Here is a 25,765-nt window from a genome sequence, read left to right as displayed (position 1 = left end):
CAGCCATAGAGTATGTACGCATTTTTCCCTTGTCTCAAAAGAGCTAGAACTCAGAGCTAAACAGCTAGTTTTTAAAAAAAAAGTACTTCCCCCTCCTCCCTGCTCTCTCCACCCTTCAGTTTCCTATTCGTCTTGTCACATCGTCCTTTAAATTTATTATATTTTTGATTTACTAAATTATTTTCATTTATTTTTAGTTCATTTCCTGTTTTTTTATATAAATTCGTGGTACAACAAAACCCGCCACTGGTAAGTGCATACATTTATAGAGTAAATTGGAAAGTGCCACATGTCGTTACAATTCCTTTCAAAATCACCCCCATTGTTAACGAATTTAATTCTATATTGATTACAGAGTGGAATCAAAGGTACGGCGAGACCTCGGGTCTCGGCCTGTGGCCACCAAAAACACACAACGCCTGAAATCATTGAAATTAGTCATTGGAAAATCTCAACTAAATTTCATAATATTACACTTAACTCTAGCACCACAATGTCTCAGTGGAATAACTCTTACAGTTATAACAACCAGTATCAAGCCCCTAATAATTGGAATGGGGAGTACAACGCTCAGTATTTAAACCAGCCCCAATACTACCCCAACCCCAATAGACAATATGATGCCAATCGGCAATATGTAAGTTTTGATGAGTTTATATCACAAATGCAACTGTCCAATGTTCCAGCAACGAACAACACGAATTACAATAATGTACAATATCAAAACTATCCAAATGCTCAGTATAATAATGTTCCCAATTATCAAAATGGGTCAACTCCCCAAAATGCACAGGCTGATTATGCCTATGGATCGAGCACTGCCAATTTTACTAACAATGCTGAAGTATATCAACCCAGTGTACATAATCAATTTAATCAAGTGACTGATCAGAATAATTATTCTAATGATAATATGGTATTTAAATCTAAACTTACACCGACTGCAACTGAATTTGTGCCTAAAAGCAGTAACACAAATCAAGGTAGTTCCAACAGTGAAACAACTATAGAATCGAATTTAAGTAATTTAGAAATAAATGGTAGTACATCGAGTAACAATTCTAAGCCATCTAGCTCAACAAATTGGAGAGAAAGACCAAATGGTTCACAGAAGAGTAGCAATTTATCTAACTTAGAACCTTACAGTCAAAAATATTCTAAGAACCAAGATACAAGTAGCCGCAATAATAAACATGAGTCAAAAGGCCGAAATAACGAATCCAACAGTCGCAGTGAACCTAGTAGTCATAGCTCAAGAGATAGAGACAACTATCATAGGGAACCATCAAATCGTGACTATGACAGTAGCAGTCGTAATCGTAAAACGAAAAACCGACCACATGACAACCAAACTCAAGAATACCGCAGACAAGATAATCAAGACTACAATAGATCTAATAGAAATAGTGACTACAATACTCAGAACCATGATGTTAAAGACTCTAGTTACTACAGACAAGACAATAATCAAGAATACAACCATAGATCAAATAGAAACAGTGATTACAACCCTCAGTACCAGAATCAGAATCAATATAAGGATCAAAATGATACAGACTATGAAGGGGGCCAATCAAAAAACAACTCTAAGGCTAAAAACAAAGAGGCTGATGTATATCGCACTTATTACAATAGCTCAATGCCTAAGGAAAGTCAAGATGTAAGAAATGGTAGGGGCGAAGGTTCAGGTAGAAATCGTAAGTCTGCCGGCAGTCAAAGGCTCAAGGCTCCAGAGCGTGCTGAAGATGAACAGTATGCAAATACATATCTACAACATAAGGAGAAGAAACACAAAGACAATACATCCAGCCCAATGAGAGGGAAATATCGAGCTGTAGGCAACACAAATGTGGGAGGTAAAAATTTATTTTTTCTTTTGTTACATAGCATTTAGCTTATCAATTGGTCACCTGAATCTCCTGTTATTATGTTTTGTAACTTTCTCTCTTGGCTTATACTAAAGCCATATTTATTGTGCAATGTTGATCAATAAACTAAATAAAAATTAAGCTAAAAAATGCATGTCATTTCATACCTTAAAATATTGTTTTTAAAGTAAATATTGTTTATATTATAATTACTTAATTTTTTAAGCTGATTAATCATATTTTTGTCATTTATTAATTTAGTAATAAATTAATTAAAATTATTGTTATTGGTTGTAAAATGATTAGCTATACTCTCATTGACTATTTATACCCTCATTTTTATTAATTTGTTTGTTAGTAAACATCCCATTTAACATTTGACTTTAGTATAGATTTTGAAACCTATTTTAGATTGCTATGACAATCTTCTATATGATTTGGATAAAAACTGAGTGTTAAGAAGGTTGTGTCAGGCCCAACAAAAGCCTGGTTAACTGTGTGACCATAAAGGCGTGATCATATTATTACCTTTGAATCAGCTTTATTTAATTATAATGAAAGCTCCAGCAAATATTAAGTTGTATAAAAATAAAAAAAGTTATTTACTGATTCTTAAATTCAAATTACAGCAAACACAGAAATGACCCAAAGGGAGCGTCTCAGTGAGCAATTAGACAGCGGCACTCTGGAGTGTTTGGTTTGCTGCGAGCGAGTCAAGCAAATAGACCCAGTGTGGTACTGCAGCAACTGCCACCATGTGCTGCACCTGCGCTGCATTCGCAAGTGGGCCTTGAGCAGCATGGTTGGTGAGTTCACAACTGTTATTATTTTTTTTTAATTATAACAATAAAAGGTTGATGAAACTCTGATTATTGAGCTGTACAAATCATATTAATATCCATGAAAACAAACTTGCCACTGCCCTCAGTGTCCCGATGTTAGAAGGCTAAAGTGTGCGTGTGTGTGGGGATTTCCTAAAAAATAAACAAATATATAACAAATCAGCCAGCATGACCTTCAGTGGAAGGTCAACTGCACACTGCCATTAAGTACCCACAAGCAATTTGCTTATAGCTGATGCAGCTGAATGCACAATATAGAAATTAAATACAAAAAAAACTAATAATCTATACTGCTACATTAAGATTATTATAAATATAATGATGATTAAGATAAAGAGATTTTGTGGGGTTGTAGGGGGTAATCTCTGGATCTATTGAATCTATTTTTTAAATTTTCTTTACTAACACAAAGCCACATTATTTGTGAATGTGAATATGGGTATAAAATATAGCCTATGGCTATATTTTATCCCCATATTCCCACAGAAATGGAAATTATGAGGCAGAAACTTTCGGCATCTGCAAGTTAATTTATAATTGAATAGAGATCATTGTATTTCTAAATGTTTCAAAGAAATAAATAATTTTCTGTTTAATTTTTTTTTTTTACTGGGTTTATCTGCGATCAGTATCATAACTATAAGCAGATGTGTTCTGTGATAACTTTAAAATTTAAATTTGAAAAATAACTAAACTATAATATTTTTTTAGAAAGCAAATGGCGCTGTCCAGCTTGTCAAAACACAAACCAAGATATACCAACAGAATATAGATGCATGTGCGGAGGGATGCGCAACCCTGAGTATCACAGGGGCTCCACGGGTGCCCACACTTGTGGCAAATCATGTAATCGGGCGAGGAATTGTCCTCATCCTTGCACATTGCTTTGTCACCCTGGCCCTTGTCCACCCTGCCAGGCTACAGTTAATAAGTGAGTATTGACTGAGTTACTATACAGGGAGCTCAAGAGTATTTCTCATAACTTCAAGGAGTTGACGAGTTCACTTATAGGAACCGAACTGCAGAGCTAATTTTTTTTTATTACAAAATAAAATCTTTTTTTTCTATATTAATATAAGAAAATATTAATTTTAGAATACATGTTCTTTGAACATTTTAAATTAATTTTCAGTAAAGAATATAACCCCAGAGTTATGGGAAATATTCCTGAGCACCCTGTATAAAGCCAAACACTCTGTAATATTACTTTGTTTATTGATAAACATTCTATTATAGTTTTAGTATCATATATATAACTATAAGCTCTTGAGAAATCATAGTTATTTTTTAAATAACAGACAGATACTTAGATTTTATTTATATGTATGTATTGTCTTCTCTATAATAAGTAGTATATTGAATTTTTTATATTAATTTAATTTAATATGTTTTTTTCCTTTTTATTTCTTTCTTTAATTCCTTTATATGAAGGTTGTCTAGCAGATATTGATAAAAGCAATAAAACTTTTATGTTTTTTATTATTTTTTTGTAATTTTATTTTGTGCAATAAAGTATTAATAAACATCTATAATATAAGTCTGACTGCCTCCGTGACACAGTGATATGAGTGTACTTACAAGACGGAGGTCCTGGGCCGGACCAATTGAGGTTTTCTTAATTGGTCCAGGTCTGGCTGGTGAGAGGCTTTGGCCGTGGCTAATTACCACCCTACTGACAAAGACGTACCGCCAAGCGATTTAGCGTTCCGGTACGACGTCGTGTAAAAACCGAAAGGTGTGGCTTTCATCCTCCTCCTAACAAGTTAGCCCGATTCCATCTTAGATTGCATCATCACGTACCATCAGGTGAGATTGTAGTCAAAGGCTAACTTGTAAAAAAAAACAAATAATTAATTTGCAGACAATGTGGATGTGGAGCTGAAAATCGTTCAGTGCTCTGTAGTAGCAAGCTAGCCCAGGTGTGCGGCCGCGAATGTAAACGGACTCTAGAGTGTGGGGTCCATTGCTGCACCAAGGACTGCCACGAGGGGCCTTGCGATCCCTGCACGGAAATAGTTACACAAGGTTAGTCAAATTGTAATATTACTAAAAAAATTACAGAATGTACTCCTAAAATATCTAGTATTTTTTTCTTGTGTTATAATATGTTGTGTATTAACTAGATATTAGCTTTTTGTTGTATTTTTATAACTCAAGAATGGGCTCACCTATCCAAACCTAATGTGGCTTTGTTCGGACTATTTAGTAGATGGTTTTTGTGAAGTTTGCACGAAATCGGTCGAGCGGTTCTTCATTTATCACATTTTATGTAACAAATGAATTTAGTGGTAGGGTAGGGTTATGGGTAGGGTGGGTTTGGGTAGTGTAGGGTAGGGTTATGGGTAGGGTGGGGTTGGGTAGTGTAGGGATAGGAAAGAAGTGTACATAAATCAAAGTGAAGCTTGACTGGGTCCGCTAGTATATATATAATTGTGGCTTTGCGTATTTAGCCAGTCATCAAGTAATCCAATTTATCTAACACAGAACAATTCAATTTATTATTTACATCTACATGAAAATATCTGGCAGAGTCCAGTTTGGTTTTGACCTCAGCTAGCAGCAGTTTACAGTACAATATAGTAACTTTTACTTACAGTACAACTCCACTCACTGCTGTATATTTCATACCAGTCTTTTAAATAGACAGACAACACACAATATACAAATACAGGAGTAGTATTTATATTTAATGATCCTCCACCGTAGAACTTGTCTGTAACATATTTACATAATCTATGGGTCGACAATATGAGTATGAATTTTTCTCTATATGAGATTTTGTTGATGTATACTATATTCTGGCAAGTTTGTTGATGACATTCCCATGATTTTCCCATGATTAATAAAATCAGTTGACCCGTTTCAGAGGCCAGCATCCACAAGCATTGTAAACAACATTTCTATAATGAGTGTCGATATGTCAGTCTCTGTCTCTGTTCAGCGGTATGTCAGGGGCTGGCCCCTAAAGGTGGGCCTGGGCCAAGTAGCTGAATTTTTAAGGCTATTTTTAATCAATCAATTCATTCAATCCAACAGTTTGCCACTGCCCGGCGGCCAAGTCGCGTTCAGTGCCGTGTGCAGCTGAGACGGGCTCGTGCAGCACTTGGTCGTGCGAGTCGTCGTGCGGGCGCGTGCTGTCGTGCGGCGCGCACGTGTGCCGCTCGCCGTGCCACGCGCCGCCGTGCCCGCCGTGCCCTCTGCGGCCGGACAACGTGCCGGCGTGCCCCTGCGGACGCACTCGGTGAGTGTGCCACTCGCTTTGCCACCCGCTTGTGGACTGTTACATCCCTAAATTCTATACAGTAGAACCCGCTTAAGACTCACGCTTAAAACGATTTCTCGCATAATACGTAATTTTTACCAGTCCCTACAACTTGAGACATGTTTTCATACATTTCCTAACACTTAATACGATTCGTCATCCCGTTTAATACGCCTACATGACACACGCGTGTAACTGATAGATCAGGATATCATAAAGGTCCTTAAACAAGGTTGCAGGACAAGGCTAATACACGATATCTTAAAAAACTGAAATGCCTTGACAGCAAACGACCCCTGATATGATGCGATCCTAAACTGATAATTTTGAAGACGCACTGCATAAGTAAAATTTAATTGAAAATTTTGTAATTGCTAATGCATCAAAATTTTTTTGATACTCTATAATGATCGTACCAGATATGTGATTACTTTAAAAACAATAATTAGGTTGTCTTTACACCAAAATATACTAATTTTTATAATTATGTGTACATTAGTCGTTATATTTTTCACTATCCCCCACCCATATCCCGTATAATACTCTTTCCCGTCTAAGACGCGTTTTTAGTTGGGTCCCTGCAAAATCGTATTAAACGGGTTCTACTGTATTCATACTGCAGAGCTGTGACACAGATATAAATGTGCAGTCAGCAATATATTTGCTATACAAATCATAGCTCTGCCTCCAACAGCCAGTCGTGCTGGTAATTAGCCGAATTGCTGTCCAGCTGACCTGACCTGACCTGGTTAATGCCCGCCAGTCTGGAATAGTAATAAGACTAAGCGCCTAACAACATTCACCGGCTATAGACCCTTTGCAGGTCCTCGCGAGTCGTGAAAGTGATCCTAAGTAATAGAAAGTTATTGTTGTAGTGAAGAATAACTAAGTTTTATTATATTTGTGTTTTTTTTTTTATATAAACACCGAGAGGCTGAGACTAACAAGACATACTAGAAAAGAGTATGCTCCACAATCCACATATATTTTGATAACATTGCACAATAATTTAAGATTTCTTAAAAATAGCAATTTCAAAATAGCAAGCTACTGAAAGCGATTGAACGCTTTATATTTGAACAAATCACAACAGTTCCTATGCTAAAGTCAGACCATCGTCGTCGTCATCAACCCATATTCACTGCTGAGCTCGAGTCTCCTCTCAGAATGAGAGGGGTAAGTCCAATAGTCCACCATGCTGGCTCAATGCGGATTGGCAGACTTCACACACGCAGAGAATTAAGATAATTCTCTGGTATGCAGGTTTCCTCACGATGTTTTCCTTTACCAATTGAGACACGTGATATTTAATTTCTTAAAATGCACACAACTAAAAAGTTGGAAGTGCAAGCCCCGGACCGGATTCGAACCCACACCCTCCTCAATCGGAGGCAGATGTCATATCCACTGGGCTATCATGGCTCTCTGTCACAGTCTCTGTATTGTGTCAGACCATAGCAAGTATTAAAATTTGCCGTGCAGAGGGTTAGTGAAGTAATAAAATTAATCTGTTTGTATTACAGAATAAGTAAAGAGCAGCGCAAATTGTGCACGGATCCCATACCGTTGTGTGGCAACATCTGCACCAAGCCCCTGTCCTGCGGGCCAGCTGGAGACAAACATTTCTGCAAAGAGAATTGTCATGAAGGTACTGTTACTGCTTGTCTTTGTTGTGATGAGACAAAATAATGAGGCAATTGTTATAATTGAATATGTCTTTCCCATTCAATCACAACAGAAATGTGAATATGTGTAGGCTTATAATGTATAATACAAAACTGACAGGCTGAAATTAGGACAGTATTTTTTTTTTCATTTTGGAAATTCTAACACTTAGCATGAAAGAGAGAGCTTCACAACTTCCACCCGAAAAAAGTAACATCTTCTAAAATATTTATTATATCACTGGCCTACAAATATGTTCTTGATATTTTTTACAGTGGCGTAGTGTGCCTTGGAGGGACCCAATATCAAAATCAGTTAGGGGGGGGCCAATAGACGAGCGTTAAATCCCGAAAAATCTCCATTCCATTCCAAGTTCCATTTCCCACACTCGAACCCAAAAAAAAATTGTTACATCTTGTGATGTAAATGATGTAATACTCGTATGTTAAAAGCAATATTTTGTCAGAAACCTCTGAGCGGTCAAACTTTGTCTTCATTTCTTGGTTTGTTAATAAACAGTACCCCTAGAGTAGGGCTGTACATTAAATGAAAATGGCTTACTTTATTACCATCACAACGAGAAAAAGAGAGCGCTCAAATCTATAAGTCGTCACTGGCAAGCCACATACACTGGTTGAAGAATTTCATCTTTAAGCCTGACGATTAATTGACTCTGACGTTAAATGTTAGTGTTAAGTTTTGTTGTACTTGTTTCATGTCGGTGTTATTGTTGTAGGAGTGTGTCGGGTGTGCCCCGACAAAACGTTGCTGCAGTGTCGCTGCGGCCACTCCAGCCGCGAAGTGCCGTGCGCCGAGCTGCCCGACATGCTCAACAACGTCTTGTGCCAGAGAAAGTGTAATAAGGTACAATCTCTCTCATTTATTTATTACTTCTTTTTTAAAATTTTTAACAATATAAGTATAAAATACAAAACATTATTAAAAATTTATAAAAAAAAAATTCACCCTCCCGCTGCGGGACATTTGAGTGCCCAAGCAACCGGTGGTCAGGGCTCCAGAGTGAGGAACCTCCTCACAATACGCGCCGTCTCAAGAATCACTGCCTTTTGTATCCGACTCTTGATCCAACAGTTAAGCGAAAGCTTCTTAAGGTGTTGCTCGAAGCTTTTCGCTATAAGACCATTGACTGAAACAACTATCGGAACAATAATAGTTGACTCAACATTCCACATGGCGGTAATCTCGTGAGCAAGGTCCAAGTATTTTGATACTTTTTCCTTTTCGGCTTTAACCAGATTATCGTCACGTGGAACTGTAATATCAACAATTATTGCACGACGCACTGACCGATCGACTAGCACCATATCAAGTCTATTGGCTACAATATACCTGTCAGTGATAATCGTTCGGTCCCAGTAGAGCAATGCACTGCTATTTTCAAGAACTGACACTGGGTCGCACCTATAGTAAGGCATCTCAAAATCGATAAGGCCATATTGAAGAGCAAGCTGTTGGTGGATTATCTTGGCTACTTGATTATGTCTGTGCAAGTATTCTATATAAGGTACATATTGTTACGAACTAGGGTTCAAGGATTTGGAATTAAACACCTGGTGACTCTTCGGCTGGAATTTAGTGGCCAAGTGCGGAAAAGGCCCAGGAAAAGATAAGAAGAAGACCTGGTGACTCGTATAAGTCTTTATTCCACTCCTTAATCCAAGTATCAATACACACTTCCAAACTTAGGCAATTCGTAGTCCAAAAATCGTAGGCGAGTTCAGTATTGTTCACTTGTATCGCTTGTATCACTTGATGTTCACACCGCTTTGTTTCGAAGTAAACTGCCCCGATCGCCATTAAAAACAATATCAATAGAGCGATCAAAAGAACTCGATTTGTAAACAACTCGAACAGGCGAGCGATTATGAACCCTATGTCTCTAGGATTAGGGTTCTCCGTAACAATATTATGATATACACAGTTACAATTTTCTTCGTCTTAAAACTGAAATCCCACATAATGTACCCAATGTCTATTAACCATTAGTGTTAAAATAAAACAAAGTACAAATTAAGGACTTTTTTAAATTATTAACCCGTACCTACGCGCGTCAAAGCTTTTAGTAACGCCGCGTGCGAACCACAAAAGACCATAAAGACAGTGCCGCCGACACGCGTATACAACATTTCTGAAACTAGGTCAAAGTTTTTTATCTGCACATTTACGAAACAGAATTAAGCAGGATGTTTAAATTTTTTCATAAATTTTAATTTCTTTTTGGCTAACATGTAAATTTGCTTGAGCACATATTTAATATAGCTAAGGGGATCCATGTATTGGACACATAAATGTCGCGGTGGCTTAAAGACGGTCACTGGCACGGTGTATAGTATAGCTTGAAATATTTTGCATTGTCAGATTCTTAGGTAGGTACCCTATATAGGATTTCAACTTGCAGCATATTGCAAAAAGTAAAGAAATAATATAATGAATGAATTCAGAAATTGTCCTGCGGCCGCCACCGGTGCCGCACGGTGTGCTGCGACGCGCAGTCGCACCGCTGCGCCGTGGTGTGCGCGCGCACGCTGTCGTGCCAGCTGCACCGCTGCGAGGAGTTCTGCCACACGGGACACTGCGCGCCCTGCCCCAGAGTCAGTGAGTATATTGTGCTACGGCCACCACCGGCGCCGCACGGTGTGCTGCGACGCGCAGTCGCACCGCTGCGCCGTGGTGTGCGCGCGCACGCTGTCGTGCCAGCTGCACCGCTGCGAGGAGTTCTGCCACACGGGACACTGCGCGCCCTGCCCCAGAGTCAGTGAGTATATTGTGCTACGGCCACCACCGGCGCCGCACGGTGTGCTGCGACGCGCAGTCGCACCGCTGCGCCGTGGTGTGCGCGCGCACGCTGTCGTGCCAGCTGCACCGCTGCGAGGAGTTCTGCCACACGGGACACTGCGCGCCCTGCCCCAGAGTCAGTGAGTATATTGTGCTACGGCCACCACCGGCGCCGCACGGTGTGCTGCGACGCGCAGTCGCACCGCTGCGCCGTGGAGTGCGCGCGCACGCTGTCGTGCCAGCTGCACCGCTGCGAGGAGTTCTGCCACACGGGACACTGCGCGCCCTGCCCCAGAGTCAGTGAGTATATTAGAAACCTACGACAAGCGGTGACCAGCTCAAGCAAGCCAAGCTAAACACCCTGTTTACATACTGACATTCGTTCGTCTTGTCGAGACTTGCCAAACATGTAAATGTAGCACAAATCTCCTGTGAGCAGGTTTCGACGAGCTGCGCTGCGAGTGCGGCGCGGAGGTGCTGCTGCCGCCGGTGCGCTGCGGCAGCAAGCCGCCGCCGTGCAACTCGCCGTGCGGGCGCACGCGCGCCTGCGGGCACGCGCCGCACCACAGCTGCCACTCGGGCGACTGCCCGCCCTGCGTCGTGCTCACCACCAAGGCCTGCTATGGGAAACATGAGGTTATATTCATTTTTCTCGAAAATGTGAATTCTGTTAAGTAAGATTAAGGTTTATTTTTCTTATTGAAGTAACGCACGCTTGACTTGAGGAGTAAATTGATGAATGCGTTACGAAAAGTGTAAATAGAGCGATGCGATGCCATCTACAGGCGTAATAGTGTTAGTTATTTTAAACTACTAGTAGATGGCGTTTTAAGAGAACCTTGCAACAATCCCTTTGAACGAATTACGTCCGAGGCTCATAGATGGCGCTTTATATTTATTTTTGAAAGAAGTATAACTTCAGTTGTATGGTTCATATCACACTCGTTTATATAAATGTTCTCATATGATGTGATGCTTCCACATCCTGCAAAGCGTTGCTATATTTATAGGCGTCAGGTGCCTTTTTCAATCAGGCCCTAATTGTACAGACCAAACTTGTCATGTAATTGTCTTGGTCCTAAAACTGTTACTAAAATTTATTATTGAACATTTACTTTAAAATTTTGTAATCATGCGTTGTAGTCATATATAAAAGTTATTTGACAGGAGCGCACAACAATCATGTGTTCCCAAGAAGAGTTCTCGTGCGGGCTGCCGTGCGGCAAGCCGCTGCCCTGTGGCAAGCACACCTGCATCAAGACCTGCCACAAGGGGCCCTGCGACACCGGCAAGTGAGTACACTTTGTTGATGAAAAATGATACAGTAACTGTTAGTAACGCCTCATAACCTATACTAGGTGCAAAAGATGAGGATCCAATCATGTAGGGCAGTAACGTATGTAGGGATTTAAACTATGAGAGGCACAATATATACAAATTGTGCAAGACTGTAGACAACTAATTTCACGACTCTGGGCTGTGCCAATTCCCAACCATAACCACCAATGAGACAGTTTTCGTCTTCAGTACTAATTTATTTGTACATCACAATACAAGAAAACAAATAATATAACACAAAAAGGCGACCTTATTGCTTCATAAAGATCTCTTCCAGGCAACCTTAAGCTTAGGATAATGTTTGTGTATCATCAGATGCACCCAGCCGTGCACGGAGAAGCGGCCAAGCTGCGGGCACCCGTGCTCGGCGGCGTGCCACTCGAGCGGCGGCGGCGCGTGCCCCAGCGGCGCGGCGTGCCGGCGCCCCGTGCGTGCCACGTGCCCCTGCGGCCGCCGCCAGGCCGAGCGCGCCTGCTGCGACAACGCCAGAGACTACGCCAAGTAAGATAACGCAAAGTTCATTTTTTTTTTTAATTTCTTTACGCACACTTGACTTGGGGAGTAAGCTGGTCAATGCGCTATGAAAAGTGTGTGGGCGAGGCTTTTATGTTGTGTGCTGCCATCTACAGGCATAGTGAAACAACGTTGGTTATTTTAAACTACCAGTAGATGGCGTTATTAGAGAACTTTGAAATAATCCTTTTTGTACACTGTTGCGATTGCAGTTATGCCTGAGGCTCATAGATGGCGCTTTGTTTTTTTTTTATTTTTGAAAGAAGTTTTACTTCAGTCGTGTGGTCTACAGCAGTTACAGCACACTCGCTTTTTTATTTGATGTTCCATGATTAAATACTTCGATGATAGTAGGCAACTTTGGAATATGAAGCTGGTGACTGTGGAACATAGATTTCAAAGCTATAGAGCAAATATATAACATATTTTTTAAATATTTTCCTTGACATATGTTAACATATTCCCAGTCGCCAGACACTTAGCTTAGAAACTCTTATAAAAACATTGTCAAAGATTAAACTTCAATGTTCCCTAGCAAAGAGTTGCCACAAAGCTAACTGTGGTGTGTTTCAACACAACACCAGCCAGCAATATATGTTTATCAGTTGGCATTATGACCAATTACGATGACTGGCTTTTTTTATAATCCCTTAAATCACCTTGAGGTGTCGGCATTGATTTTATATTCTTGTAGGTGCGAAATATATAAAGAATATGCTTTTCCACAAAAATATATTTTATCTATTGTGACAGATTGATGAGTACGTTGGCTGCTTCTAAGATGCAGGAAGGAGGAACGGTGGACCTGACTGATGTGCAGCGACCAGGTTCCATGCTTAAAACGTAAGTAATTTTCAATCGCAATAAATAATATGCTGATTTAAATGATCGGTTTGCCAATCAGTGCTTGGCAAACTTTTTAGAAATCGCAGTTAAAAGGGCGTCCAGTTATATACAGCGGCTTATTTCAGTAGTTTTGGAATTAATATTAATTTAATAGTTATGCCCGACAATAAAGCACGCAGTTTTTACCGCGTAGTAAGGTGCGCTCCGGTTACTTTAATTACGCTTGCGCCATCAACAGTCACATCCTTCATCGCATCATGCCTCGGGCATTGTATATAAAGCCTCAATGGATTGTATGCTACAATGACTCTTCGGCTCATAGCCTTAAGTTATAATGTAATAAGTGGCATTCCGTGGAGCCGTGATAGCCCAGTATATATGACCTCTGCCTCCGATCCGGAGGGTGTGGGTTCGAATCCGGTCCGAGGCATGCACCTCCAACTTTTTAGTTGTGTGCATTTTAAGAAATTAAATATCACGTGTCTCAATCGGTGAAGGAAAACATTGTGAGGAAACCTGCATACCAGAGAATTATCTTAATTCTCTGTGTGTGTGAAGTCTGCCAATCCGCATTGGGCTAGCATGGTGGACTGTTGGCATAGCTGAGCATTAACTCGTTAATCCGTTAATCGTTAATTAACGAAGTTAACATTTTGATTAACGGATTAACTTTTAAGTTAACTTTTTAAAATGTTAACGGACACGTTAACTTCCGTTAATATGCAGAAGTCCGTTAATCGTTAATCCAATGCCGCATAATTTACCGCGCGACGCGAAAAGCAGGTTCAGACAAGTAAGAAATGATGACTGATTTTTTTTCAAAGAAATCAACAAATTACTATATTTATGTTAAATATAGATAAAATCAACTAAAATCAAATTATGGCACTTTTCCCCAGTGCTCATCCTTATTTTTTCAATGGTGATCTCACACATTGATATAAAAATGTAATATTACAGTCATATTAACGGATTAACGATTAACGTTAACTTGCGTTAATTCTTCCGGAATGTAACGCTTTAACGTTTAACGAAGCTATTTTTTTTTGTAGCGGATTATCGATTAACGAAGTTAACTATTTGATTAACGGTGCCCAGCTATGACTGTTGGCCTTACCCCTCTCATTCTAAGAGGAGACTTGAACTCAGCAGTGAGCCGAATATGGGTTGATGATGATGATGATGAAGTGACATTCATGATGTGGGCAGACTGGAGTGCGACGAGGAGTGCTACGTGGAAGCGCGCAGCCGGCGGCTGGCGCTGGCGCTGCAGCTTCGCAACCCCGACGTGTCGGCCAAGCTGGCGCCGCGCTACAGCGAGCACCTGCGCGCCACCGCCGCGCGCGAGCCTTCCTTCGCGCAGCTCGTGCACGACAAGCTCACTGAGCTGGTGCAGCTGGCTAAGAAGGTTCGCACCTACACTACTATATGGATATTTCTACGATAAGAGGTTTTAAGTCTGTAGGAGACACTGCAAAAGTGAAAAGTTGGAGATTATTCATGAAACCATTATAAAGGGTTGAAACTTTTTTGGACTTTGGAAGGAATTTCAGGAAAATGTGCTGATAGTCATTCAATCGTTATGTTATTTAATAAAGTACATTTAGATGATATGATAACAAAATGGCAACATAATCACTATACATTTTGCTATATTTTTTACAATGATCGCAAAACTCTGCTTTAAACTAATTGCCGCACAAATTACCTTCAAGGCAATTACAGGCAACCCGCACGTGTCGGCAAAACGGATGTTTTAAGTAAAACTTGACTTGATGAGTAACTTGCTGAATGCGTTACGAAATAGAAATCGGGCGATGCGTGCTGCCATCTACAGGCATAGTGAAACAGTGTTTGCTATTTTAAACTACCAGTAGATGGCGTTCATAGAGAACTTTGAAACAATCCCTTTTTGTTCACTTCAAGAACCTTTTGCGATGCAGATAAGGCTCATGGATTGTGCATTTTTATTTCTTGAAAGAGGTTTTACTGCTAGGTTGTAACCACAACATAGAATGCTAAAGCTGTTTTTTAAACGTTCTATTTATCTATGAAGACGTACGCTTATGTGTTTGTATTATAAGAAAATGGACTTTAATAACGCAGAGTAAACTTAAGTTTTTACTATAGCACTGTTGCCTTGCAATAAAAAAATATAAATTCGATTTATTCAAAAAAACAATAGATCACCAGTGACAAATGGAACTTTTTGAAACAAATTTTTATATCTGGGTCAATAGAAAATACTAAACAAACTCTAGTTGACATTTAAGTTCTTTATTTGAACACTGAAGATGAAGAGTGAATAACTTACCCATTTCTTATTTATGTTCTTTGTTGGTGTGCTATATTTTTACACTATAGGTGTGTTCGTTTAGGACACGCGCCAAAACCAAAAATGACAGAAGGTAATTCCAGAGAATTCATTATTCTGTGCTATTAATATAATGATCATTCCAGTCGAAGCAGAAAACGCGCGCGCACTCGTTCCCGTCCATGAACCGGCAGAAGCGGCAGTTCATCCACGAGCTGTGCGAACACTTCGGCTGCGAGAGCGTGGCCTACGACGCCGAGCCCAACAGGAACGTCGTCGCCACCGCTGACAAGGAGAAGGTATTCATCATCATCAACCCATATTCGGCTCACTGCTGAGCTCGACTCTCCTCTAAGAGTGAGAAGGGTTAGGCCAATAGTCCACCACGCTGGCCTAATGCGGATTGGCAGACTTCACACACGCAGAGAATAAAGAAAATTCTCTGGTATGGCGGTTTCTTTACGATGTTTTTCTTTACAGTTTGAGACACGTGATATTTAATTTCTTAAAATTCACACAACTGAAAAGTTAGAGGTGCATGCCCTACACACAATGATCACTAGATCGTGACTCCACTCAAGGTCATTCTCTGTCATTCTAGTGTCTTATTTTGGTTACAGTTTGATTTTTTAATTAAGTTGACGTGACAAATATTGTGAATCATACACAACCTTTGTTCGATTTTGATTTTCTTATTTTTGTTATCCACTTTAGAGTCTGCTAAAAATAATAATTATAACTATCGTTTTGGAGTATCTTCGCGAGTAGTTTATTGGACTTTGCAATTGCACGTTGTAGAGTCAACATCTCCTGAGGATACTCCGGTTTGGGGGTGAAACGTACGTAGAGAGTATTTTGTCGGACCTGGGTGACGTTGTCGCATGGGTTCGTCGATGATAGCAAAATAAATAAAATCATTATATAATAGTTTATTGGAGTTGTAAGGGGTTAAAAAAAACTTGCTTGTTCTCCAGTCGTGGTTGCCAGCAATGAGTGTACTGGAGGTGCTGGCGCGGGAGGCGGGCAAGCGCAAGGTGCCCGGCCCAGTGCTGCGTACGCCGGCGCAGCACGCACCGGCAACGTCCGCGCCCGCGCCGGTCACTGCGACGGCTTCCAAGTGAGTATACACTTCACAGCATAGCTGGAAATGGGATTGGTCCCGCGAAGATCAAAATAACCAAACAAGTGCGAGTCGGACTCACCCACTGAGGGTCCGTTCAAATAAATTTTCGTCATCAATCATTATAATAATTAAAAATCTGTTTAAGCTTGTGCCAATGAAACTCTTTCATACGATATCCCACATGACACGGTTGACTCAACTCAAAATTTGGACTGTCATAAAATTTTTGTTATCTAATTCGTTATCAACACATATTTGGCTCACTGCTAAGCTCGAGTCTCTTCTCAGAATGAGAGGGGTTAGGCCAATAGTCCACCATGCTGACCCAATTTGGATTCTTCACACACACAGAGAATAAGGAAATTCTCTGGTATGCAGGATTCCTCACGATCGAAGGAGGGTGAAGGAAATATTTGATCGGTTAATTCGTGTCGTCATGAGCTGAGATAGTGCAAAGTGTTCCGTGAGATACGTGGGGAGTAGTGGGAGACCGAGTGCTGGCGACCTCTCGAGCGGTCTATCTCATTCTTGTCGTGGAATTCGATTCGTCCTTTATTGGATAACTAGCGGACGCCTGCGACTTCGTCCGCGTGAAAGTCGATGTAAACTTTCATCTACCCCTACCCTACCTTACCCTACCCTACCCTACCCCTACCCTATTCATTAAGGCTGCACACGCGACGGAAGCTTAAAATATGGAGTAACTTCTCCCGTTTTCCCAACATTTCCCTTCACTGCTCTGCTCCTATTGATGGTAGCATGATGAAAATATATACTATAACCTGCCCAGGGGTATGAAGAACAATTGTACCAAGTTTCGTTAAAATCCGTAGAGTAGTTTTTGTTTCTATTACGTACAGACAGACAGACAGACAAAAATAATACAAAATACAAAATGAAGGTACGGCTTCACTGTTATCAGAAGTGGGATTTAGTTTATTTGTTTTATTAGTTTATATGTTTTTTCTATCAACAGATCCTCCGGTGGCTGGGCCACACTTACTTCAACAAACGCGTGGGCTTCTCGCAGTCAAGCCAAACAACCGGCGAAAGTGGAACAGAGGCAGGAACCCAAGATAGACTACTTCGACAACCCGCCCGATAACTAAACTAGGTCAATTCTGACCAGATGAGTGCATACTTATATTTATAACTCATAGTATATTCTACATTGGAATACATATTGAGAATGACATTAATGGTAGGTGTCCACTAATCCCTCAGACCAATTATTGTATAGGACCTGCCTCGCTAGAGGTTACTTTTCTGTCAAAGTATATGATCAACGATCTAATGCGATTATAAAAACTGTCTCTGTAGAATCAATGTTATATAGTTGTAATCGTGTTCGTCAGTTAAAGAGCTCCGTAAAAATACCTTTTTGTGTAATTGAATTGTGTAAAAAACGCGCAAAAACTTCAAGTTTAGTATAAGATATATACCAAATCTAAGCTCGTTTTCCTCAGAAAATGACAGACAATTTTGTTCGTGACTATGAGTGCGATACAGGTCCTTCTATAATTGGTCTGAGACTAATCCGCATCGAACGGTACACCTGTGGTGGACACCTGCCGTAATGCAATCGGTGAATGATGAAATTTCTTGAACTTTGTGTATTTATATACTCTTAATGTATATAATAATCATCATCATCATCATCATCATCATCATCATAAATTATGGTTTATTTTGGACTTTGGACGATTTAAGGTATGTATACATTTTAACCGCCATCTTTCCAAATTACTATGACCTAACCTCAATAGGCTTGGTGACACTTTTTTAATTTATGTTTTTGAAAATACGAGCCAAAACGCCTGTCGGCCATGACAGCATATATTTCAACTGACGTCACTATAATAAATCCCATAGAAACGGAGCGTTTGTATGGGGCCCTCTGGTCACGATAGACTCTGGCTCTATGGTAAGCTTAAATACCACTATTTTACTTTATAAATCTTCTATCACTCAATTCAACTTCAATCACTAAAGAGTTATTTTATAGTAAAAAAGAGATGGTTCAAATTTGTATGGAGGCTAGACCCGGTCTGTGTACAAAGGCTGAAATATAAGAACAGAATATTAAATTACAGTTTGGATCGTGCCGCGTTGCAAGAACCAGCTCATGACTAAGGGCCTCGTATGGGTTCGAAATTAGTCTGATATACTCCGATGTTGTATCACGTGAGGTTTAGCCGTGTTTGGAAATTAATAAATATGAATAAAACTGACGATAGTTTAAATTCTAAAATATATTTGATTATTCAAATCCTACTAATTCACTTTTTTATTTAACGAAATTAATATTTATTCTCTCAAAAAATAAATGCAACATGAATACAGATAATATGTGGATTGATTTCATTCATACATTCATTCATTGTTTTTTTTGATAAGACTCACTAATTGTCAAAAGTACATTCAACAAATATCTAAAACGGCGCCATCTTGTAATATCATATGATTGTATCATATTATTTTGTTTGATTTATTGATTACTTTTAATTTTTACTAAAATACCTGTATTTTTTAAATTTTAACGATATGTGTATAAACCTGACCTGAAATGGATCATCTCCGTTGGGCTATAGTTTGTTTTTGTAGCACATTGACTCATTAAGAAATTAATTTTGGTAATTCTCTACATTTTGATACGAAACATTTATTTATTTATTTATTCACATTAATAATAATCTATACGTAGCTAAACATTGTTTTCTAAATAGCATAATTTCTGCTGAGTATATATAAATATGTTGGTTGTATATTTTTGTCATAATTTTTATAAATGTACATAAAATATTTGTATTACATCAACGCGATATATAAAAGCTCCGCGAATGCAAAGGTGCTATATTGCTCAAGTGTTTATATTACAACTATAGCGATAACATGCGACCAAGTGAAGAGAATGGACAAAATGTCGTCCAATGGCAGCGGAATTGTCCATGTCTCATCTCTTTCCTCCCTAAGCAATAAAAGAGATAGCGGTATTTCCGGTTGCACCGCCATTGGTTGAATAGGGAATACCCATATAGTAATATCTAAAAAAATCTTGATACTTTAATAATAAAATCATTATTTTATCAAAAAAGTGTGCTACAATGTTCTATGACATTTTTAATTCATCTTTATTTTATCCCCACTGGAGACAAGCAAAGATCGATGACCATACAGCATGAGATTTACGATATTTTTGAAGACTTATTTGTTAAGCTTGTTAGTAACAGAAAAAATATAATACAAATAAAAAATAATAGAGCTTCAAATGTTACTTCGCCGCTTTGGTACACTGACGGCAAAAAAAAAGTTTTTTTCTTCATGAAACATACTTTTATTAAGCCAGATCCTTTTTTATTCATCATATTATTATTATCTCCATATACTTTTATACGCGGGTATACCTGGGTTCCCGAGGCCGACGTTGTATCGGTCGGTGAAAGTTCCCTTTGTCTATTTCTCTGCAAGAGATTATGTCTTTGGTCGCACGTTAGCACTCCTGAAAGTGTTGCACTCATCTGAGTCATATCATATAAAACAACTTACATGTGATCTCAGTGTAAAATGAATCAAATAAAATCAAAATTATATAATTTTATTAATTACACCATGTATTTAGAAATATTCTCAATCTGATATCACGTGTGAGTTGATGTTATAACTTGTAGCGTCAATTTTTATATATCTTTACTTTATTAGTAGTGTAATGAAATATACATTGTTTAGGATATGTACATATACAGGATGTCCTAAAAATAGTACACACCCTACACTCCTACAGGATAGCTGAATCAAGGTCTATTAAAATAACGAAATACATATTCTATCAATATTAAAAAAATCTCAATAACTTAAAAACCACTAAAATTGCGGCTAACATATTATATTTAGTTTTTTTAGTAGGTCTTGATTTCAGCTATGACCCTGTAGAGTATGTCGTGCTATTTATACCCCCCGTGCTATTAGGACCCCCTGTATGTAATATTATAACTTTCCAATAATCTGTTGTATATTGAAGCTAGCATATCTCTGAAAATGCGATTTCATGAAAAAATTGGTTGCGCGATGACAGTTGATAACGTGTATGTGCCGGATATGACGTCATATTTCATTAATCAAAAGAAATAATTTATAAAAATCCATATTGCATAATATATAGATTATATGAGAATCATCCTTCATGAAATGTATAATACAAATTGAATCAGTAGTTAGAGAATCTCACTTAAGGCAGGTAGAATACAAAACCTTCTTTTTTGAATTCAGGTGAAAATAACAGGTTATTGTAAAGTAATTATACTCTGTTGCTTGCATTGATTCAATCGTAGACAGAGAAATAAACAGACAACATCCATTCCCTCAAAAAAGAGAACTCTTGTGCGGACTCTGTATGTCTGTAAACAAGAATATTTAGCATCAGACACAATGATAATTAAAACAAGTTTGACAGTTGTGAGGCAGTTACGTATTTGAAAAAAATGAGCAAATCAATTGGGATGATGAAAATATAGCAAGCAGCAGTAAATCAAGTTGTGTCAAATTACAAGTAAATAACCTATTTTAGCTTTGAAATATATTGCTGAAAAAATGGTTTAGTAGTAGTGTGGGGATGTCAAAAATATGAATCTGAATCGCAACGGTCAACGGTGCGTCAATCACTTGTCTATTTAGTTATCTGTCTACTCTATGTTGTAATCATGTTTGATATAAGAAATCATATGTTAGACATTTAACTTATACAAAAAAAAAATAGGTAAACAAGGTTTTTCTCTATTATAAATTAGTTCGTGCGCTAAGCAATTTTCACAATGTTATTAAACCTTCTATGTATATCTAAATAATTATTTTATCTGACAACATAATACATTCGCGCATTGTGTTTGATTTAACGCAAAGTCACTTACCAACACGACGTAACGTCTTTTGCCGCCACGGAACGTAGGTAGAAAAAGTAATAGATAAATAGATAGCATCCGTCGCATTCTTTAAAAAAAGATAACATCATATTCGTGGACTCTATAAAGAAATAAGCCCAATCGATGTAATACAATTATAGTGTGCGCGCAGCGTTTTTTCAGACCCATAAAAGGTCCATCAATTTTGACAATTATTGTCATTCAGTGGTCGATTTTATGCTTTTATTTAAACAATCAGTTCAATTCCTACAGTTATAACTGTATAGTTTCAATCGAAATCGTTAAAAATATCTACTTATCGTCTAAAATCCAGCATTCATAAATATTAAACCCTTATCTGTCATTAGTGCTATGAAATAAATTATAGATAATGTTCACAGTGACACATTCCAATAGGTTGCCTAGTGAAATTGCGACCACACACATCTTTCATACAAAATTTAGGAAACCATGAACCAGATCAAAGGCAACCTAATACAGTTAAATTAAGCATAAAATAAGCTTTCGTTTTAACAAATTAGACTACTAAATAACTGATGAGGGTATATAAATAACATTACTTAACTATTGTTGTATGTTTTTATTTGGCAACCCCACAGTTGCAGTTGTAAAAGCAAGGTAACCTTTGAACCTTACTTTATCGATTATTTTTTTGATATATTCTATTAACTAGTTCTTTTTTTAATTAACCAATAAGGGCATTAAATAAATTAAAAATAATAATCATTTAATACTGTTCGGCCGCAATTTAACTAGACAACCCAGAGGCGTCTTTACGTATACCGACGCGTTTACGCATCGCACCCGGGCGCCGCGATCCCAGGGGCACCCCGAGCGCCACTCGCCTCGTGGGATAAGATTTATTTCTTATCTCAATTAAATGACATATATTTTTTCCTACACGGACGATTTATTAACTGAACAGTCTGTACAATTAAAACTGCAGGTCTGTAGCCTACATTATAATGGATGTGTTTCCCAGCATGGGGTAGAAAAATCCTTGAGTTTATTTTTTTTTTAATAAAAATATTTCATTTGTTATCTTGGTGGTAAACTTGCTCCAATATAATCATTGATACACCTACTTCCTATTGAATAAATTAAAAAGAAATATGTGTTCAGCACAAAAGTAGATAAATTCGGTGTATGTATAGTGTTTAATGGGAAACTTATTTAATCATTTTCTAAGAAAAAAGAAACCTAGAATAAGATTTTTTAATAGTTACAACGATTGTATACATTTAATTATTATCATATATTAGTTACTGTATTACATAAAAGTAATAACTGCAGGTAAGCGGCTAACTGTCAAAATCTAACCCCTAAACCACAATGTAAAATTGATACCAAAATTATTGTGGTGACATATTACACACGATGTAATACATATTTTTGATTCGACTGCCGGGCATTAAAATAAACTATGGAAATGCCTAAATTTCTAATTTTCAAAATTAATGAAATTTTTACTTCTACTAACGATATCTCAAGTCGGCTTCAATATTTCGATCTGAAATTCCAATGTAAAATACTTCCAAGTAATTCTGCGATGAATGAGATGAATCTCTTATTGTTCATAATATACAGAATGGCGAATGTTCAAAAGAAATATTTATGAAACTTTGTACCTACTTATTTTTCAAGTTTAAAATTCATAACACAACTTTTTGAATTTCTTATTTTTATCAAAACAATATGAAAGACCAATGTATAAAGAAGTGTTGTGTATCGTGAAACTTATCGTTGTTAAGAACGAACTTTAACGTGTTATTTTTATTAATTTACAGACAATATACAATACAGGGCCTAGTGGCAGTTTGATACTTTTACCGTCACGTAACGTAAACGCGAATTTCTAAGGAATTGAAACAGCGCCATCTAGTGGCACTACTGCACAACTGTTTCAATTCCACATAAAATTTGCGAAAACGTCAACGTGATAGTAACAGTATGAAAATATTGAAAACTCCCACTAGGGAGTATTTGTACGTCAACACAGTACAAGCACAGTGTTGACGTAGAAATGTCAATTTATTACTATTTATGATCAATATTGCGTTGGTTCTTAGTTTCAATTTGCTTGTATTAAAATCGAAGTGAAAAGCAGCACGGAATTTACACACCTAATAATGCTATAATATTTACTTCTATATAAATTACTAGCGGACGCCCGCGACTTCGTCCGCATAAATTTCGACGTCAACTTTACTACTACCCCTACCCTACCCTACCACTACCCCAACCCTACCCTACCCAACCCCTACATCTACCCTACCCCTACCCTACCCCAAACCTACCCCTACTCTACCCCTACCTTACCTACACCCTACCCCCATCCTACCCCTACCCTCCCCGTACCCTATCCCTTTCCTACCCCTATCTCAACCGTACCCCTATCTCACGCCTATCCTACCCCTACCCTACCACTTCCCTATCCTACCCGTACCTCTACCCTACCACTACCCTACCTCTACCCCTACCCTACCACTACCCTAAACCCGGCCCTAAACCTACCCTACCCCTACGCTTCCCTACCCGTACCCTACCCTACCCTGTAACTTCTCTATCTTACTCCTACCCTTAGCAAAATCGGTCCAGTCCTTCGAGAGTAGTGGTATGACCAAGAGAAATAGAGACTTCTATGCTAATATAAAGAGGTAACGTTCGTGTGATTGTAGGAGGTAATCTCTGGATCTACTGGACCGATTTGGAAAATTGTTTTACCAATAGAAAGCTACGTTATTTGCGAGTGTCATGTCATATGTTTGATCCCCATATTCACACGGGAACGGGAACTACGTAAATGAAAGCGCTGGGCGTCATATAGCGGAATTTCTGCGTCTTTTAGAAATTTTGTATTATCTCCGCAACTATTGAAGTAATTAACATACTGTAAAGGGCAAATCTTATCTCCATAATATCCTTGTGATTATTAAATAATTTATTTTAATAAGGATTAAAGTTTAGTTGTATAAATAATGACGTAAACCTAAGTATATAAAATTAATAATTTTTAAAACACAAAAGGTACTATATCTGCTAATATATAGAAGATAGATATATGGTGTCGCGGACTTTTTTGTAGAACTTTTAAAGATACATAAAGTTTCCATACATTAATTTCAATTTTACACAATAGTTAAGGCAGCGCATGCGAATAAGTCTGTTTAAGATGATTTTCAGTCCGACCTGTATAACAAAAACTGTGATAACTCGGCTAATATATATGATACCAATATAAAATATAGCCTATAGCACTCCCCGATAATGTAGCATTCTACTGGTGAAAGAATTTTTAAAATCGGACCAGTAGTTTTGAAGATTACCCCATTTAAAAAATGTGACAAACTTACAAACTTACAAACTTTACCTCTTTATAATATTAGTATAGATAAGTTTACTTTACGTCATACTTAAATCTGCTTATAAGAATGAACGTGATATTTTGTAGGTCGTGAAAACGGAACAGAAACCGTTGTCCTAAACAACTATTCTAAACATTCTCGTGGTTTGCTTATGAATTATATTTATATATTATGTTCCTTTAGCCTGTAGCCACAATCAATGTAAAATATTAATTATTTTAGATTAATAAATGTAATAAGATCAATCTCGCAAAGAAAGGAAACAAATCCTCTGATGGGGTATTTTTTGGTCCTTCGATCCGGATATCGGTTACTGTAATACAGTAACTATACTCAACAATATTATATATTTGATGTAATTATTTTTGTTCTCATACTTAACGCTGCACAGAACATTTATATTGGGTTATACTGTGTACTTCTATTTATTTTTTTTAACATTTCCTTCCATAATGTTTTATAGTTAACCTGTTATTAAAATATGAAAAGGGTTATTCTTATGAGTAAAATAGATATTATATATTATATACCTACATAATAAATATACTTGCATCATAAATTATTATCAGTTGTATTGTACAGTCGGTATGTGTAATAAAGTGTTACATATTTGTTAAATTTCTTTTATTGAATACTCATTTTCCTTCATCGAAAATTCACATCACAAAATAAGAAAATAAATACCACGTGTCTTAAAACACGTGATATTTAATTTCTTATTTTGTCTTCTGTAGATTCTACTACGAATTTACAACTAGCAATCCTTGAAAATATTTGAAACTCACTGTTTGTACCTATCTGATATGTCGAAAACATAAACAAGTTCAAAGAAACTATTTTTTATTAGGGAAATATCACTGTACTGCAGTTATATAAATAATTGCACAGCTTTTAATGGCCTACACTGGTGCTCTAAA

General features: G+C 37.9%; 1 protein-coding gene across 1 annotated transcript; it reads left to right on the top strand.

The window, feature by feature from the left end:
• The first annotated feature begins 89 nt into the window (after positions 1–89).
• On the top strand, positions 90–25,466 carry LOC112056927 (protein shuttle craft). Its single transcript, XM_024097413.2, has 17 exons — positions 90–249; positions 356–1,856; positions 2,498–2,674; positions 3,422–3,641; positions 4,572–4,735; positions 5,747–5,951; positions 7,496–7,620; positions 8,374–8,501; positions 10,100–10,253; positions 10,873–11,069; positions 11,601–11,725; positions 12,087–12,272; positions 13,038–13,127; positions 14,340–14,538; positions 15,591–15,743; positions 16,419–16,561; positions 17,544–25,466. Exons 2-17 carry the CDS (start codon positions 494–496, stop codon positions 17,674–17,676), a joined length of 3,762 nt encoding a protein of 1,253 aa, XP_023953181.2. The 5' UTR covers positions 90–249; positions 356–493; the 3' UTR covers positions 17,677–25,466.
• Positions 25,467–25,765: the final 299 nt, after the last annotated feature.

Source organism: Bicyclus anynana, chromosome 11 (genome assembly GCF_947172395.1).
Source record: "Bicyclus anynana chromosome 11, ilBicAnyn1.1, whole genome shotgun sequence".
Lineage (NCBI taxonomy): Eukaryota > Metazoa > Arthropoda > Insecta > Lepidoptera > Nymphalidae > Bicyclus > Bicyclus anynana.
Note: the sequence above shows the minus strand (reverse complement) of the source record. Positions and strands in the feature narration are given on the sequence as shown.

What these genes read in the sequence shown, in the direction of transcription:
- LOC112056927 (XM_024097413.2), top strand. Translation starts at nt 494, where the DNA reads ATGTCTCAGTGGAATAACTCTTACAGTTATAACAACCAGTATCAAGCC. An exon ending in CCTGCTATGGGAAACATGAG is followed by an intron (nt 11,070 to 11,600) that starts GTTATATTCATT and finishes GTTATTTGACAG; the next exon opens with GAGCGCACAACAATCATGTG. An exon ending in GGGCCCTGCGACACCGGCAA is followed by an intron (nt 11,726 to 12,086) that starts GTGAGTACACTT and finishes GTGTATCATCAG; the next exon opens with ATGCACCCAGCCGTGCACGG.